The 19059-nt window shown below is 40.7% G+C and overlaps 2 protein-coding genes across 4 annotated transcripts; both read left to right on the top strand.

The window, feature by feature from the left end:
• The first annotated feature begins 914 nt into the window (after window positions 1-914).
• Window positions 915-11005, top strand: LOC144022161 (bromodomain-containing protein 2-like). 3 transcript variants are annotated; one of them, XM_077526713.1, is made up of 12 exons: window positions 915-1094; window positions 2255-2543; window positions 3540-3677; window positions 3774-3918; window positions 4013-4176; window positions 4961-5464; window positions 6129-6257; window positions 6577-6822; window positions 6949-7199; window positions 8454-8770; window positions 9364-9489; window positions 9708-11005. In XM_077526713.1, the coding sequence occupies exons 1-12, from the start codon at window positions 1063-1065 to the stop codon at window positions 9842-9844; spliced, it is 2478 nt and encodes an 825-aa protein (XP_077382839.1). In that variant the 5' UTR covers window positions 915-1062; the 3' UTR covers window positions 9845-11005. The 3 variants fall into 3 exon arrangements, with proteins under 3 accessions (XP_077382839.1, XP_077382838.1, XP_077382840.1); XM_077526712.1 differs by having other exon boundaries at window positions 9361-9489; XM_077526714.1 differs by having other exon boundaries at window positions 932-1094; window positions 2205-2543; window positions 9361-9489.
• A 732-nt stretch (window positions 11006-11737) lies between these two features.
• On the top strand, window positions 11738-18281 carry ankmy2a (ankyrin repeat and MYND domain containing 2a). The gene is made up of 10 exons (XM_077526336.1): window positions 11738-11956; window positions 12834-12898; window positions 14224-14362; window positions 14461-14559; window positions 15635-15795; window positions 15895-16109; window positions 16194-16329; window positions 16428-16556; window positions 17587-17701; window positions 17897-18281. The coding sequence occupies exons 1-10, from the start codon at window positions 11890-11892 to the stop codon at window positions 17983-17985; spliced, it is 1215 nt and encodes a 404-aa protein (XP_077382462.1). The 5' UTR covers window positions 11738-11889; the 3' UTR covers window positions 17986-18281.
• Window positions 18282-19059: the final 778 nt, after the last annotated feature.

The following is a 19059-nucleotide window of genomic DNA, read 5'->3' as shown; positions in this document are numbered from 1 at the left end:
TAATATCCCATTATGCTCCATAATGCATGATGAAATGTGGGTCTCCCCATAAGCCAATGCAAGTCTATCTATAAGGTAGGTATCCCCATAATGCAGGTTTAATTTATAAATAGAATGGCTCTGAAATCTGCTTATTTGACTGTTACGTCTAATTTAAAAAAACACTTTTAAAATGTGCTTGTTATTACATAACCAGTCTTGCATTGGAGGTAATGTAGAACATGTAGAAATGTACGTGTTTAAAAATGAGTTATTTTATTTTTGATTTAACTTTCAGAACTTTTCTGGAGGCAATCCTGAGACATTCGCATTTTCCGTAAATAGACTGGTTTCGTGACAACAGAGATTATTTTACAAATCACTGATACCCATGCATGATTTGTTGGCTTTTATTTTGAAACTCGTTCAAAACGCATTACCGTAATGCATAGTGTTGGCGCTGCTGTTGATCGTAGTCAAAAGCACAGTTAGTGCACATACCAACCCTGATGGGGACGTGAGAGTAAATGCACTGATAGTATCACTTTATCATCTGATACTTTCCTTCCCCTGACTCCCAATCATGGTACCATTCTTTGCACCGTTTATTTCCAATGCTAACGTTCGTAAGGTAAGTGACTAAAGGGCAAACCTATCTTTCGTTTTGTAAGATAGCTCGTGTACGTTTTAATCACTATACCGCTTGCATGCGAAGAACCTCGCAAATGCCTCTTTTAGTCGCGCTGATCATTGATGAGCGCTGATGTCCTGACTAGTTCGGTGGCTACTTGCTCACGCTGACACCAACCTTGCTGTCATGGGGTTGCGTTATGTTTATAGACGCAGCGTTCAGCCAATCGACGCGCGGCGTGGCCGGCCACCTGACAGGAAGTGGGTGTTCTAGCCTAGCGTGGGCATATATATAGGCCGAAGCGGAAGTGGTTAGACGCCATTTCGTGGAGGAGCGGCAAGTGGTCGTTTCGCATCCACCCGCTGTGACAACAGTGGGCAAGCAGAATTTTTTTTTTCTCCCTCCCTTTTTTTTCTTTTTTTCTCCCCCATTGGATAGCTGTCAAACACCCAATGGAAGCGGCTCTCAGTTCGCATCACGAAAGGTAACATGAGCATTTTTTTTTTATTAGTGAATATATGCATCTCTACTGTCAGCCTTGGCGTGTCACTGATGTGCTTAGTTACCGTTACTAGCTACCTTGTGGTTTAGCTTCTTCCAGCTAGCTACCGTCAGTGTCACTTAGCGACGGCTTTATTAATTAACTTGTCGGCATTGTACGAACACGTTTCCGTTACCAGACCGCTATACCCCCTCTTCTCGGAGTGATTTGGTGCGGGAACGGTTGACAGTCTAGTGACAGACCCAAGGCTAACCCCACCGACCGACCGCCCCCCATTCATCCTCAGTTGCCCCGCCGAGGCAAACCGGGTCAGCCCCTGTTGGAATAATTGCCTTTTTTCCCCATCCGATTGAATGTTTTCATCTTTAAATGTCTTTTAAGACGTTCATTTATCATTTATTTCGCCGTTGTCGTGATGCTTGATATTTTTTAGGGTGTACTGGCTGACTATAGTTACAGTTACCTACTCTATTTCCACAATCATGCGTTTTGTTTGTGAAATAATAATAAATGTTAATTTTTTTTTATCCCAATAATGGTCCGTCACAATTCTTCTTTGTCATTGAGGCAATGTTTACAAACACAAATGGAGGGCGGGACTGACACACCACGTGAACACGTCCCAGACACTATTCAAAAAATCTAAATTGAGCGAAGTTACAAAAATAGACATGCTTTTTTTTTGTTAATAACGTTCACCGTTTTGTGGTTAGATTCTACCAAATGATGACACTCGCAAATGCAAGGTTTTTTGGATGCATTATACTGATATTTTTTTGCAAGTGCAGATTTTGCCAAAATATGTTGGGAGTATCTTTGTATGGCTTTGGGATGGGCCAAGTTGTAGCAATGAAATATATAATGTTGCAAACGATCATTCCAAACTCTTACTGTCATTACAAACTGTAACCATTATAAATGAAAACTATGTAATTACATAGCGATGATAACCAGAGAAACATTGAAATGCTTTTGTTATTTATTGACGAGGCTGTGGCAAGAACCTTACTTTGGAAGTTGGTTCAATAAAATACATTAAACACGGTTTGTCATTGTTTTTGTCATCTCTCCAACTGCGTGCTGTTTCTCCAGGTGACTTTATTCCCAGTGCGTGCATGTCTGTCTACTGCTCTCCACCACAGCTCAGCGGTGGGGTTGTCCTGCGGCGTAATGGACCCGCACACCAGTACCGGCAAGCGTATCCGTAAGCCCTCACTGCTCTATGAGGACTTTGAGAGCCCCTCGCTGCCGCTTACCATGCCGCAGGGTCCACCTGCCCCTCCGCAGCCTGCCGTCAGGGACCCGTCGCGTCAGGGCCGCGCCACCAACCAGCTGCAGTACCTCCAGAAGACCCTGCTCAAGTGCCTTTGGAAGCATCACTTTGCGTGGCCCTTCCACGAGCCGGTCGACGCGCACAGGCTCAACTTGCCTGTGAGAATCCCAATTTTAAACTCTGCTCCATAAGTGTTGGAACAGTGAGGCCAAATCCTTTGTTTTTAATGGAGACTCAAAAAAATCACGAGTCTGCGTACCAATCCATCCTTATCGTTGCCTCTATGTTACTCGAATAATTTCAAAATCTGAGTGTTTCAGATAGTTATTTGGGTTTTTTGCATTTGAAGACGATGTTTTCAAAAGTTAGAACCTTAGGTGTGAGTGAAAAAAATTGTGAAGCGGAGAATAGATGGAAATCCAATCTCAAAGGATTATTAGCTAAATATCTATAGCGTCCTCTTTTACTCTTTGGCTTATCATTTCAGAATCCAGCTGAGTTATATGGATTTTGCCCAAAATTACCACATTTTTGCTATTTAGAGGAACAACGAACATGAAAACCTGAGCCCGAGCGCTCTATCGGTGAAAAGTAATTGTGTGGCTCAGAGATCTATCAAAGCCATTGCACAAAAATTGTCCAGAGCCATTTCGACCCAATCGAAATGTTCACATCCTCCTTCGGTCTTTTTTGTGTGTTTTTTTTGTTGTTGTTTTTTTGTGTTCTGGTGTTAGTAACTGGCAATAAAAAGCTGAACTATTTATTTATTGTCTAAATGTCTAACTGAATGTCTTCAGTCTAGAGCACAGGTCTCAAACTCCTCTCCTCAAGGGCCGCAGTCCTGCATGTTTTAGAGGTTTCTCTCCTCAAACACGGCTGTATCATATAATGAGGATCATTATCAGGTTCCTGCAGAGCTTGCTGATAAATCAGGCGTGTATGAGGAGGAGAACCTCTAAAACATGCAGGACTGCGGCCCTCGAGGACTGGAGTTTGAGACCTGTGGTCTAAAGCAAAAATGAAGGAAGTGGCCTCACAGTTGCAATCCTTTTAGGACAGGAATGGGAATGCCTCTCCCTAAAGGCGTCCTTGAAGTCTGTTTATACATATCATGCAAAATGTGTTGATTGTCACCTCTCTTCTTCTTGACTCAGGACTACCATAAGATAATCAAGCAGCCCATGGACATGGGCACCATCAAGAAGCGCCTGGAGAACAACTTCTACCGCTCTGCCAGCGAGTGCATCCAGGATTTCAATACCATGTTCACCAACTGCTACATCTACAACAAGGTGTGCCTCACCTCCCTAGCATGCCTTCTACAGTATTTGTTTATTTTGCTTTTTTAATTTTATGGTGTTCTAATTTGCACGCACATTGCCTTCTAGCCAACCGATGACATCGTGCTGATGGCCCAGTCCCTGGAGAAGATCTTCCTCCAGAAGGTGGCGCAGATGCCACAGGAGGAGCTGGAGCTGCCTGCACCCACACCCCGCAGGAAGAGCAGCCAGGGACGTGGCCGCAGGACGAGCCGTGAGTGTCTCCCCCCAGCCCACCCCATGACTGTGAGTTTCCCCTCCACCGTGGCGGTGCTCGCCAATGTTATCTTTCCGTGTGTGTTTGTCAGCCATGAGGGCGCAGCAGGTCCCGGCCGTGTCACAGTCAGCCTACTCGCCATCCTCCTCGGATACAGGCGAGTCCATGCTGTCCAGTTCACCGCAGACGGTGCTGACCAAGAGTCTACCACCGGCCACCATCATGGGCCTGCCACCCACACAGCCCACCACCAAGGTACCAGCAAATCCTGTGTATATTAAATACGCACGGTCTGAATAATTCTGGACTGCTGACTCTGAAAATTACATCTGTTTCTTTGAATTGGCTCAGGTTTTAGAGATATTGATAATTTTGACAATTAATTGGGGGTGTAAAAAATGCTCGCCGTTCGTTCTCTAATAAATTAACTCGTGAATGCAGAACCACAAATAGGCGGTGAATTTGGGCTTGTCATGTCGAATACGAGGGAGAGAAAGGCCAACACGTTGGAAGCCAGACAAGTTAACTCAACTTTATTTATACTTAACGCTTTCACAACACGCGTTTAGCATGCAGACAGTGTGTGTATAATCAGAGCATATGTTGCAGGAGGTATCATGATTGTGAGAAAAGACGATGCTGTTCAAGGAGTAAATGATTGTCATGTAAAAAAGCCACTGATGTGTAACATCCATACATTGAGTCAGCATCTCAACTCAACTCAACTTTACTTATAGGCAATATTAGTCAAATGTTGAAGCAATATAACGTGCTCTTTGATCATGGGTGTCAGATGCAGCAATGAGGCAGGGAGATTGACACTCATCTTGGAAGGTCAGCTTTACATTTTTTGTCGTCGCAGAGCAGGCAGTATTCTTCTGTGGTGGCATGAAAAAGTAAGTGCTGTTAAAGGCTTCAGCTGCTCACTGTGATGACGTCTAGCAAGGTTGGCCCATTTGATGATTTGCGCTCTTTTAGGATAATTAATGTTTCCATGGCAACGTTCAATGGTGTATTTTTTGTTTTTGTTTTCGGTTAGAAAAAAGGTGTTAAGCGCAAGGCGGACACAACCACGCCATCCACCATGGGCTTGACGGTGGGCATTTCGGCAGAGGGACACGGACACTTGGTGGGCTTGGGAAAAGGAGGCCATGGCGGGCAGGTGCTCGACTCCCCCATGAACGCCATCTCCTGCATTGGCGGCATGACCCTGGAGACGCCGCCCGGCATGGGCCTGGTTCACAGCCCCGGCGGACCCGTCCTCCTGCAGCCCATGATGTCGGTGACGGGGCGGCGCGTGGGCAGCGGGCGCCCCATCAAGCCGCCCAAGAAGGACCTCCCTGACTGTGTGCAGCTGCAGCCTTCGCGGAAGGGCAAACTGAGCCTGCCCATGCGTTACTGCAGCGGGCTGCTCAAGGACATGCTATCGAAGAAGCACGCTGCCTACGCCTGGCCCTTCTACAAACCTGTGGACGCAGCCGAGCTGGGCCTGCATGACTATCACGACATCATCAAGTGTCCCATGGACCTCAGCACCATCAAGGTGACACGCAATGCTCCTTCTTTGTTGATTACAGTGAGTCTACAACAGGTGTCAAACTCGCTTTGTTTGCATGCCAATTTGCAGTTCTATAATCCCTCAGAGTGCTTGTGACCCTGAAACCCAAAGAAATGTATAGACACCGCATCCTTTTATCACATATACACAATTTCAGTTGATTTTTATACTACATACAAAAATGTTTTTGGCGGGACTTTGGGATAAAACTTCAACTTAAAGGCAAACTTAATTTGACTTGATTTTTTTTCTTACTTTTGAATGCACTTATGAGCTCAGTGGCAACCCATAAAAAATATTCTGTTGGAAGACTCAACAGAAGTTTAGAGGTGTGACTCTTACAGAGACTGATAGTCACAGAAAAGCGCAGAAGTACACATTCTGGGAATGTATTGGTCCATTCATGGATCAAACACCTGTTGTGGATTTCAGCTCAGTCCAGCTCCTTCTTAAAGAACTGGAGGTTGTGCAAAAAGTACTCAAGCATTAAACAATTGAACATGTGCATTAAGAAGTTTACATTAGGTCAAATTAATTTCAGTGAAGGTTATACCTGTTTTATTTTATCTTGATGTTGAAATTTCAATACAAAGCTTAAACTTTTTATCGGTGGTGTATATTGTTAACAAATGACATTTTCTGCCGGCAGAGAAAGATGGACGGCCGCGAGTACCGTGACGCGCAGCAGTTTGCTGGAGACGTGCGCCTCATGTTCTCCAACTGCTACAAGTACAACCCGCCTGAGCACGACGTGGTGGGCATGGCCCGCAAGCTGCAGGTGAGCTCTGAGTCATATTGCACCTTATGATGACCACTCCTGTGGAAGACTCACTTGGGGAATATCAGGGATATACAGTGGAGCCGTCAAAGTCCTGACACCCCTGACATCATGGAAAGACACTGGAAAGGATTCACTTCCTGTTTTGTAAAGCAGATTTCGTTCCTATTTGGAGGTTCCCTAATACCAGGAAAATTGCAGTATAGTATTGTGTTTTTGCATGGTATCACTTGTTGCTCAGTAGATTTTCAAATTTAATCAAAACTGCCCCTCGGTTGAATGTATTTATTACTCTTTGGTATGTGCGTGTCATTTGCAGGATGTGTTTGAGTTCAGCTTTGCCAAAATGCCCGACGAGCCACAGCTGGACCACGCCACCATGTCCCTGAGCGGCCACCCGACCTCCTCCTCCTCTTCCTCATCCTCCTCGTCATCCTCTTCCTCGTCCACGTCTGAAAGTGAGCCCAGCAGTGAGAGCGAGGAGAGTGAGAGCAGCCCCAGCTCAGACAGTGAGGAGGAACGAGCTCACCGGCTGGCCGAGCTGCAGGACCAGGTGTGCACGCAGGTAAGGCCCTCCAATTACTTCCTCTCTTCATTGTCCATAGGTGTAAATTGTTGTTGGTAAGTAATGATTGTATTGAAATTGTAATTATTCTATGATTGTAAGCATTTTTATTACACATTCAAACAGCTTCGAGCCGTGCATGAGCAGCTGACTGCGCTCTCCCAGGGCCCCATCGTCAAGCCCAAAAAGAAGCGTGAGAAAAAAGACAAGAAGGAGAAGAAGAAGCGCAGGAAGCCGGATAAGCGCGGCCGCGGAGCTAAGAGCCGAGCGGGCTCCGAGGAGTGGACCATGCCCACTAAATTGCTCAAGAACAAGGCGTCGAGAGCCGGCACATCACAGCCGAAGAAGAGCCAGAGCAAAAAGAGCAAGAGCAGCAAGTTAGTACCACACTGACACGACTAAACACAATGATTCAGGGTTCCCGCGGGGTCTTTTAAAAAAAAAAAAAATAAAAAAAAAAAGTCTAAAATTCAGAAAGTTACATTTTAGGCCTAAAATGTCTTAAACAGCCATATTTTCATCCTAGGTCTAAAATGTATTTTACCCAAGTCTAAAATTCTTACATCCGCTGCTTACATTCCGAGAAGTGTCTGCTCTGGAGAAAGAAAGAAAGAACAAAAAATGTGCGTGTTGCGTTGTTTCTATTATTTGTGTGCTCAAAGGGAAGGAGACATTTGAGGGGGTGCGTTTGCATTGTAGTTCAATGTAGTTCGAGCGAAGGTACGTGGGGCGGTGCAAATGAGATGTTTGGTGAGATGTGACGCGCCGCGGCTTGTTTTGCCGCGAGATACGACAAACAGGAGGGGGAGGAATTATCGTGTGAACTGTGTAACAAAACAACAGAAGACATCACTATTAATATTAGCCAAAGCATCATTAGCACAGTGGTGGCCAGTTAATTGCGATGCTGAAACTTTTTTTTTTTTTATCTGAGAGGACTTTTGCCATAATGTAAGTAGGCTGCGATAAGTGAAGCAAAGCAAAGCCCCTGTCTCCGGTGTGTGCGAATGTCAATGAAGCGGCCGCGTCCAGAGGTGTGAACACACTGTACAGCTCTGGCAATGAAACGCTAGCGAGTAAAGCTAATCAAAACATTTGTTTTTTTTTCATTTCCTTTATTTAACCAGGCAAGTAACTCATTGAAAGTAACAATCGCTAATCCAAGAGTGATCTGATCACAGGCTTACAAAGCCCCTTCAGCAAGGGAAAGTTGACTTGACGTTCGATGTTTGATATTCACTCCTCCCGTCTATATTAGGGAGCATCTACAAATTTAATTCTCCAGGGTGACGTGTCATTAAATCACCATAAAGATTATATATATTTTAATTTTGATTGCTGTAGTAGCTGGCAGTTATAAGGAACTACGTACTACAGCACCAATATTTTTCATATCTCATATTTTGGGCAATTTGTGGACATTTAAATTAAAGGACAAAATGACCATAAATGTCCAAAAATATTCACACCTTTTTTTTTAGGGGTCTTCGGTCTAAAAAAGGTCTAAAATTTCACTGAGTGATTCCTGCAAGAACCCTGATGATTGGTCTGTTTTGTGTGTCACCGTTAAGAGATCGGAGATTCCTTTTGTATTTATCCTTCTGGCCTGATCGGTTTGCATCTCCCTCCAGGAGCTCCAAGAAGCCGTTCTACCCGCCGCTGACGTCTGCCATACTTCCGCACTATGACTCTGAGGAGGAGGAGGAGATCGTACCCATGACGTACGACGAGAAGAGGCAGCTGAGCCTGGACATCAACAAGCTGCCGGGCGAGAAACTGGGCCGTGTGGTGCATATCATCCAGTCGCGGGAGCCCTCGCTGCGTGACACCAACCCCGAGGAGATTGAAATTGACTTTGAGACGCTCAAGCCGTCCACCCTGAAGGAACTGGAGCGCTACGTCATGACGTGTCTGCGGAAGAAGCCGCGCAAGCCCTACATCGACCTGGGTACATGCTGCAACGTCATATGCATGGCATCATTTTTCTTCTGCAGCACAAACATAAGATAATTATGATTTAGTTATTGGCTTGGCTCCGTAATGTCAAAAAATAAGGCAAAAATTGTTATCCCAAGTGTAAAATAAACTAAAATAAAATAACAGCATAGATCACTGCCTCAAAATACAAAATACTGTCAGATAACATTCACCAACGGAACTGCATGCTATGGTTTAAAAATGTATCCTGTTTAAAGGACCACATCTCAGGTTTGTCCACTACTACAAACGAAACGACCAACGTGATTCTTTAAATTGTTGGTGTTTCCGACATATTTAATTTTGTGCGATGAACTTTACACACCATGTCACTTCATGATTCCCTACCTGTTTGTACGAACCAAAATGTGTCCAGTCCAGATATGTTTTTTCTGTCTTAACTATTAACTCACAGCTTCAAAACTTCAAAACTTCATCTTTGAAACACCATAAGATCTGAAAACTTAAAACAGCTTTGACAATCACACAACTTTTCAGCCCTACTGTAGATGTTTACCAGCACTTTTCGCAATGGCCTTGTGCTTTTGTGCTCTCATTTAGCAGTGAAGAAAGGCGGCGTGGTCAAGTCCAAAGAGGAGCTGACCCTGGAGAAGCGTCTGGAGCTGGAGAGGAGGCTGCAGGATGTCAGCGGGCAGCTCAACTCGGCCAAGAAGCCTGCAAAACCCAAAGGTCAGTTCATCTGATTTATACAACATGAAATATGTTGTACGGTACATTAGAAGTTATAACAGTAATGTATACATGCTATTTTATAGGTGTAAAAACATTCAATATGATGTTAAATAGGGTACATCAGAGTTGATTTGATGATGTAGTACGTGTAACAAAACCGTGAAAGCACTGTAGCCTTGAAGTGTAAATCCATCCTGTGTATGAATTTTTGTCAGCGGAGAAAGTCAACCCCGCCGAGGTCCACACGCAGCCATCGCGCCTCAGCGGCAGCAGCTCCAGCTCCGACTCGTCCTCTTCTTCCTCCTCCTCGTCATCCTCGTCCTCGGACACCAGTGAGTCAGACTCCGGCTGAGGTCTTTGCGGCTAAAATGGAAAATAATAATAATTAAAAAGAAGAAGAAGAAGAAGCAACTCAGGGACTTGGGCTGGCCCCGGAAGCGACGCGCCCTGAAAAACGGACTACTGAACCGAACTCCTTTTGAATGTTCGACTTGAAGGATGTGTGAGGAAGAGAAACAAAACACTTAATGCCTTTGCTTTCTCCCTCCGTTTTTGTTTGTTTGTTTGTTTGTTTGTTCTTTTTGTAAATACTTGTATATAGTTGTATGTTTCTTTTATAAAGAAGAATTTTATGATTATTTCCACCACCCAGAGAAGAATTATAGTGCAAGTCTTCTTTGGAGCTATTTATTTATTTGAAAACCTTCAATCTTTGTTTTCTTCATGATCGCTTCATCCCCTATTGGAGCCCTGCTTCATCCTCAACACGTCGATGGAACTATGGAAAGCCGTTTGAGAATTAATTCATATCCTTGATCTCCATCTTGAGGTCCATTTTCTAGTACCGGTATACTTTTTGTCATTACTAGTAAGACAATTCTTGATATAGTTACCCGATTAATGTGCAGACGTATCAATTAAACACTCATACAGCTTTATTTCACGCCATTGTATTGGATATTCTAGTTAAGTGAATTGTCCTAATAGTGAAGACAAAGAGTGTACTACTACATGAACTTTAAGCTAGCTATCAATGATGTGGAATAAAATCTCAACGGCTTGCCATATGGAACGGTAAAGGTGGAAGTGCAATTAGAAGTTTTGCATAATTGTTCTTGATGTCGCTGCATCTTGTTGAACGATGGACAAGCAGCCACACAACTTTTTGTCTTCACTGTAACAGGACAACATGTTGAACGTTTGGCGTTTGTGCATTCAAAACATGTTCACGGTTTAGAATGTGAATGAGCACCACGCTGATTTGTTGAAGTAACGCCTGTATATTCTTAAAAAAGTGTTTGCTGTTGCACAAACTACTGTATCCGCCCTGCTGTTCCTTTGCTTTAGTTCCCTCTTGTCATTTGTTTTTATGTTGCTCTTCCAGTACTTTTCTCATTCCAGTTTAGCGTTACTGTTGTTTGCTCACTTTAGAGCGTCTCTGGCCTGTTCTGACGCACACCTTATTCCTCCCCCATTTGACAGCTTTGTTTATTAAAATAATCTGTGAGAACTATGTCCTTGTCGTTGTGCTGAACATTGGCATTATCATAAACACAAGAAGCATATGTTGCCGTTTTATTTGGTAGCTGGCTGCACTTAATTAAAATCTGTATTTGGAAAGCTTGGAGATGAGCAAAAATTTTAAATACAAGCAAATTGTGTGACACCAGCAAAATTGACAACATCCAACATCAATTCACATTGGTTTCCTTGCAGTGTGGGACATTATCAATTGGTGGTGCTATTGCACAATTAAGATGACTTAACTGCCAATAGCTACTTCAGAATAAGGAAGCCATCAGTTTTTGAACATGTTCAACCATTTCTTTGCTACATGCAACTGTGAGCATACTTTTTTTTTCTTTTTTTTTTTTGCTAGCGTCTGCCGAACATCTTTGCAACGTTTTGCAATCGTGAACGAAGCCTGAAAAAAAGTGACATGTCACTTAAATATAATTTAGGTTTTTCAAAATTACAGAATTCTTTTCAATGGATGTCTTTTGCTCTGACAAACTGACGGAATGAACTTTCTGGAACGTCACGGGTGGACGTGAGTATTTCATCGAAATAGCAGGGGACATACATCAGTTTGTATCCGTTCAAACTGACAATTTCAAACCCATGATGTAATATTACTAACCAACTCTATCGATTGTGTGTATAATTAACACATAGTACGTTGTTTTTTTTCTTCTAAAGTTATTTTTTATAAAGACTATTACGCTAGACTATATACCCCCATGCTGTGAATCCACGATGGTACAGTCCCTCTGACAGTCACAGCTGAGCTAGTCTTGCTGCTCATGCTAGAGCATCTGAGTATTCACCTTCGGGAGACCGTCGTTACTTGCTTTTTTCGAGGCGTTTGTGCGCTCTCGTCCCTTGTACGTCGCCAAAATGTGTGCGGCCAAGAAAGGAGACTTGTCCCCCAGCGAAAAGGAGTTGTTTGACGTTATCACGACAGGTAAGTAATCTCCCACAATGCAATGTGGCTAGCACTTGCTAGCTTGTACGATACGCCAAGAAGCCGAAATATGTTTTTTTTTTTTTTCGTTTTTTTTTTTTAAACGTTGTCGCGTTTATAGTTATGGTTATAGTGGTGTAGAACAATTATTAAGGTAATAACAATGCAATACAAAAACCCACTTTACATTTTCATTTAACACACAGGATGATGATATTTACTCACAATTGTTGCATATAAATGTGAAGTTGTTATGATGATGATAAATGAAAGGGAGGAGCAAGGCTGAAGTCTCAATTGACCAGTATGAGGGCACCAGGACACTGACATTGTAATCTTGCATCAATCACATTGTGCATACCACCTCTCAGGTTTGTTACAAAATGTTTGAATGTAAAAAAAAACGTAAGTTTTATAAAGACAAACTGTTGGCAAGTAAAACATTCTGGAGGATTGGTTCATTTCTGCTGTATCATTTAGTTTTTTTAAATAAAATTATTGAACCTTTATTTAACCAGGTAAAATGTTTGAGAACTAATTCTCATTTACAAACATGACCTGGAGGATTTAGTCCTCCCTCTCATTTTAATTAACTTGCACTGGCTCTCTTCCCTCTCCATATTTTCTTAAAAATACATTATTTGCCGATAAAGAAATTAATTACCATGGCCAAAAGGCTGCATAGTGCAAACGTCCCAACATAAGGGAGGGAGAAAATAATTGAGCTGTTCACACAACCGCCAATAATCTCAATCAAAAAAGCCCGAAACGTGTTAGCACGGTACACAACGAATATTAAAATGACAAAAAAGGTGGTACAAATCAAAGAGAAAATTAGCTAAACATATGTTTTAAATTTGTTGTTTGTTTATTGCAGGAAATGTTCAAGAGGCATCCAGACTGCTGGGCTGCAAAGATGTCAAAGTCAACTGCTTGGATGAGGTATTTAAAAAAAAAAAAAAAAACCTTTTTATTTGACTTTTCCCAGCTTTAATGAGCCATCTTTTGGCAGTGTTGGATAATCAAGCCGCCAATGTAAAAATGTCATCAGCAGATGATTTTGTGGGGAAAGAAGAAGCAGACGTGTTTTTGTTTTTTATTTATGTGATACATGCTGACCAGGAGGCACTGGCGTCCCTCAAGGAGGAGTAGAAGAACCCTTCACGTTCTCTCTCGTCTTTGTTTTCAGTCTCCACGGCTGTGTCAAAGTCAGATGTCGGAAGCACGACTCTCTTGTTGACTTAGCCTCTTACTGAAATGCTTTCCAAAAAAGTACATATATATATTTTATAGGGGTGTTAAAAAAAAATCGATTCGGCGATATATCGCGATACTACATCGCGCGATTCTCGAATCGATTCAATAAAAAAAAAAATCTTTTTTTTTTTTTTTTTTTTTTAAGAGCTCAGAATTGTTCATTCGGTAGTCTTACCGATTCAACGTCTTATCATCATTGCCTTTTTTTGTGTGTGTGTGTGTGTGTGAATCGATTTTTAAACTTCCATTTTTAATGGAAAAATATTCAACAAAACGTCTGACTTCGGGTTAGGATTCACACATTGAGCATGGAAGAATGTTATATGAACGGAACATTAAGCCTTAATATTTTATTTTAATGCTGTTCAAACATGAAACAGATTACAACCAATATAAGACTGAAATTTCAGATAAATAAATAATACATTTTCATATAAATCTTACACTCTACAAGCTTACTGATTAGTATTTTCTAAATTTGAATGAAAAAAAATCGCAACAATCGAGTTATAAATTCGTATCGGGATTAATCGGTATCGAATCGAATCGTGACCTGTGAATCGTGATACGAATCGAATCGTCAGGTACTAGGCAATTCACACCCCTAATATTTTATATGCTTAACTTTTTTTAGTAGTGCAGAAAATCTCCACTCGTCATTAACATCAACATGTGGATGGGGTCTGGGAGCTGATTACCAATTGTTCCCATGTGCGTGCCTTCTTGCTCAAATTCTGCCAAGAGGAAACAAAACAAACAAACAAAAAAAAAAGAAACAGAATAACCAACCGACAGATGAAAAACAAAACAAAACTCAAAGTGGCTCATGACAAAACAGGGAAATTTTACTTGTCAAATATTAAAACTTGTGAACATAGCTAGCAACAAAACAAACAAAACAACCCACCAAAAGTCTTAAAATTTGGGTTTTTCTTTATTTTACCTACACTTGTGGAAATTCTGTTTGTGTAAAGCTGTCATCTTGATTGCATTTGTCTCTCCCGGTGCAGTACGGCATGACGCCGCTAATGCACGCCGCCTACAAGGGCAAAGCCGACATGTGCAAGCTGCTGCTGAGGCATGGCGCCGACGTCAACTGCAACCACCACGAGCACGGGTACACCGCGCTCATGTTCGCCGGACTCTCGGGTAGGTTGATGGCCGTAAAAAACAACAACAAAAAAACAAAAGGGAAGGTGGTACGTCGCTCGCACGTCACCCGCTGCCATTTTTGTTTGCGCTCGCAGGGAAGACGGACATCACGTGGATGATGTTGGATGCGGGGGCCGAGACGGATGTGGTCAACTCTGTGGGGAGAACTGCAGCGCAGATGGCCGCTTTTGTTGGTATGTGGATACCATACATGCAAGTGCGCTAACTTAAGAGTTTTTCAAGTTATGAGCCTTAACTTGGTCAATGTTTCTTGCAAAAGACAAACTGAGTTATGAGTCGGGCTGAATAATTTTCAATATTGCAATTGTGATATAATTTGCAATTGTTTTTTCAAGGTGCACTTCCCATGTATTATTATTTTTTTTAATAAACACAAGCAATACATTTGTAAGAAAAAAAATCTGAAAACTACAAAAATATGTATTACAATAACCATTATCTGTTCTACTATGCGTAAGTGTTTTGGTCTTATAGGTTAGTGTTGTGCAAAAATAAAGGAAAATGAACCAAGAACGGATAAAAAAAACAAACAAAAAAACAGTATTTACTTCAATTAGAATGATTAACTTTTTAAGCATAAATATGAGTCAGTAAATCATAAATCAGATTATAACAATAATCTCTAAGTGTGGCTATATCGCTTCAACTTTTCAAACAATGATATTTAACCTGTGGACAGCATTTCTTTCGGAGTAAACTTATGTTAACACTATAGATGAATAATAAATAATAAACATATTTTAGTGGTGCAAAAATATGCAAAATTCAAATCCAGTTTAGGCAATATTTTAGTGTTATTGTTTGATATCATTTCAATCCTTTTTATTTTTTTTATTTTTTATTTTTTTTTACATTTTTGTTAAATTGTAAAATGTATTAAAAAAATAATAATAAAACAAATACATCTCAATTTTAACATTGAGTGCTAACAGCTGACAGTTACCAAAATGGCTGTGTCAGAGATAGGAGATTGGAATACTGCTATTTATATATAAATGTCTCAGGCATGTCTGAAGCTGCCATTTTGTCTTTTTGAAAGAGGTTAGTTTAGTTTGTAATGGCGTTAAATGTCTTCATGAGCCCGTGGGGCAATTTTGCTAGTGCCTTGTGAATTCTGCCTAGCAACAAGCACTATTTCAATGGCATTTGAATAGTAATTGACAATAAACAAAAGCACACCTAGGCAAGTGCTGTCGTTTTCCTGTTTATAGAAGTATCATAATTGAATGTTGTCATCTTGTTTTCCAGGGCAACACGACTGTGTGACGGTGATCAACAACTTCTTCTCTCGCGCCCGACTTGACTACTATACTAAAGCTCAGGGTCTGGAGAAGGAACCCAAGCTGCCCCCTAAGCTGGCCGGACCCTTACACAAGATCATCATGAGTACCAACCTCAACCCTGTTAAGGTAACAAGAAAAATACAGCGTACAACTATCACGAATATGGAACGTGACTATGGAAAATTAGTTGTGAAGAGAGAGACAGCAGGCACGCTGCAATTTCAGATGGTGCTGCTGGTGAAAGAGAACCCGCTCCTGGCCTCGCCCTCGGCCCTGGACAAGTGTCGTCGCGTGATGGAGCTCATCTGCGAGAAGTGCATGAAGCAGCGCGACATGAACGAGGTGCTGGCCATGAAGATGCACTACATCAGCTGCGTGCTGGCCAAGTGCGCCTCCTTCCTCAACGAGCGCGACGACCAGCTGGACGGACTCATCAAGAGGTCAGTGACCTCCCAGGCAACGTGGATGACATTACATCAATTCCTAAAATGGCGGCGCTTGTTATTGTTTTTTCCCTCCTGCAGCCTGCTGAAGGGCCGAGACAGCGACGGCTTCCCGGTGTACCAGGAGAAGTTCATCCGCGAGTGTGTGCGCAAGTTCCCCTACTGCGACGCCACGCTGCTGCAGCAGCTGGTGCGCAGCATCGCCCCGGTCACCATCGTGAGTTCACCACTTGTATCTCTAACATGACACCAAACAAGAAACTATGACAAAATATACATTCAGAATTTTTTTTTTCACCCTCCCCGCCACAACAGGGCAACGACCCCACAGCTCTGTCGGTGCTCACGCAGGCCATCACGGGTCAGGTCGGCTTCATGGACGCAGAGTTCTGCACTACGTGTGGCGACAAAGGAGCCCAGAAAAGGTGTTGCATTTGTAAAATGGTGAGTGCTCATTTCAAAACAAATGTGATCATATTACATATTGACAACAAGTTACAACCCTATCTGATGAGAAACGATGGATACATAAGTAATGTTGCATTTACATTGCTGCAAATGTGCAATCAGGATCGGATCAAGATTAAATTTGTAGTTTCATTCAAATTTTTTCCCTATGCAACGACATACCTCTTTATAATTGTCACAAAATGTAATAATTATGTATTATTTTGTTATGTATCCAACGCAAGAAAATTCAGGTAGATATAGTTTGATTAAATATATTAAGATATTTCAAATGAAAAAATGGACAACCTAAATTCTATTTCTCAATCAGGTCATTGTCATTATTATTTTAACATTTAAAGTGATAATTATTGGCTTTATTTTATTTTTGTATTTTACAAAATTCTTATTTTATTTGTGTACTTTACATATAAATTTTAATTAGATTTTGATTAAAACACATTTAAATATAGACAATATCATTAAATAATGGACAATCTAAAATTTATTTCCTGTGGATAATGTTATTTTGAAATCATTAATTGTTTGTAATTGCGATTTCCAAAATAATGTTCAGATTTAATATTGAATAAAATAATGTAAAAACATCGACATTTAAAGTAATGCAGAAAATAACAATCTGAATTTAATTTCCCTTCAAACAATACAGTAATATGTTATTATTGTTGTGATTTTGAAAATTATTAGTCATTTTTATTACCATTATATATATTTTTGTATTATACAAAGACTGTTTAGATGTAATTCACAATAAATAAGACGTTTTAAATAATGAGGAAAAAAGAAAAATCTCAATTTAATTTCTTTGAGAATAGTGAAAATAAACAAATAAATACCAAAATAAATAAAAATACGTAAAAAAAAATAAATAAATCAAATGTGGATGCATCAAAAACTGCAAACAGACATCTGTTCATAAAGACAGATGAGATAAGTTCATTGGCAAAGGTAACAATATAGTGGTATATTTATTTTGTCTACATTATATTGTACATTTTGTCACCAGGTGATCTACTGTGGCCAAGCATGTCAGAAATTGCACTGGTTCACACACAAGAAAGTGTGCAAGAAGCTTCAAGAACAGCGAGAGCAGCACCAAGCACAAAGCAAACAAGTCACTGGTTGGTCAATTCAGTTACTACAGTATATGGAACAGTTTTTCAAAAAGCTCCATCTTTGCGCATGTCTTTGAATTCAAAGCTGAACATCTGTCAATACAGTTCAGAAGTCAGGAGTCTCTCGACTATGCAGGATTTGCACATGAAATGAGTCGGTGTCCTTTTAAGAATAAGAATACACCTTGCGTTCTGTTCCAGAGGAGAGTGAAGCAGTCAAAGAGACCTCTGAATCCATGAAGCAGCTTAATGTGGACCCTGACAGCCAGACCGCCTCCGCACAACAGTGAGGACACCCCAACGTGCGTGTAATGTGACAAAACACAACACATCCGTTCACTGGACACAAATGCCAAACCACATGAGGTTCCAGCGGACCTCTGAGGCCACAGCCTCAATTTTTGTCTGGTGAGAAACTCTTTGAGTGGAGCAGACAAAAGGGACAAACTCGGGAGAAACACCATGAGCCAAAATATTATGTACATTATAAAATATTTATAACCACAGTATCGTACTGTATGTGCGTTTAATGGTGTTGACGGGTTTCATTTCCATACATGAGTTTAATAAATAAACTTAAAATTCTCATTTAATGACACCAAAAGGGAAACGTTCTTTTTTTTCTTTTCTCTCCGTGTGCTGTGGTCCATGAAACAAGTGAAAGGTAATAGATTTCTTCCCAGGTGTATAAACTGTGGCTGCAATGACCACTTTAGTCCTGCCAGAGGGCAGCATTTCACTACAAATGAGGTAAGCGCAGTTACACATGAAGAAGATTCAATTTTATTAAATTGAATAAAGTTTTAATTATCAACACTGTTTATTAAAAAATTGACAGTACATTACAAAAATGGGGGGGGGGGGGGGGGTATAATTTCTAACTATAATTACAAATTTTACAAATTTATTACATAAATACTGGTATTTTACATATTTTTTACTTTAAAAATATGTAAAATACTTAAACATGTTTTCTTTTTATAGACTATTTCCTATTCAGAATAATATATTTTACATTAGTTTATGGTTGAATTTTTAAAATGGGCAAAGATATTTTAAATATAGTTTCTTTTTAGATTTTAAAAATTACATTTCCAATACCTAAGAAATAATAATATAAAAAACATTTAACTTCTTTGAAATTAATTTTTAAAATATATATTTTGTGTTGTTTTTGAAACATTTTACTTTTAAAATTTTTCACAAAATTAAAGCTAGAATAAAGAAAAATATAACTAGACGTTGAAGCATTCTAATATTTTTTCCCCATTCAAAATTATATACTTTATAATGATTCTAAGCATTAGGTGCAACTGTGCAAGTGTACCTGAAGAGGTGGCCTGTCCGTGTATGTGTATACTGTG

Source organism: Festucalex cinctus, chromosome 7 (assembly GCF_051991245.1).
Source record: "Festucalex cinctus isolate MCC-2025b chromosome 7, RoL_Fcin_1.0, whole genome shotgun sequence".
In the NCBI taxonomy this organism is placed as follows: Eukaryota; Metazoa; Chordata; class Actinopteri; order Syngnathiformes; family Syngnathidae; genus Festucalex; species Festucalex cinctus.
Note: the sequence above shows the minus strand (reverse complement) of the source record. Positions and strands in the feature narration are given on the sequence as shown.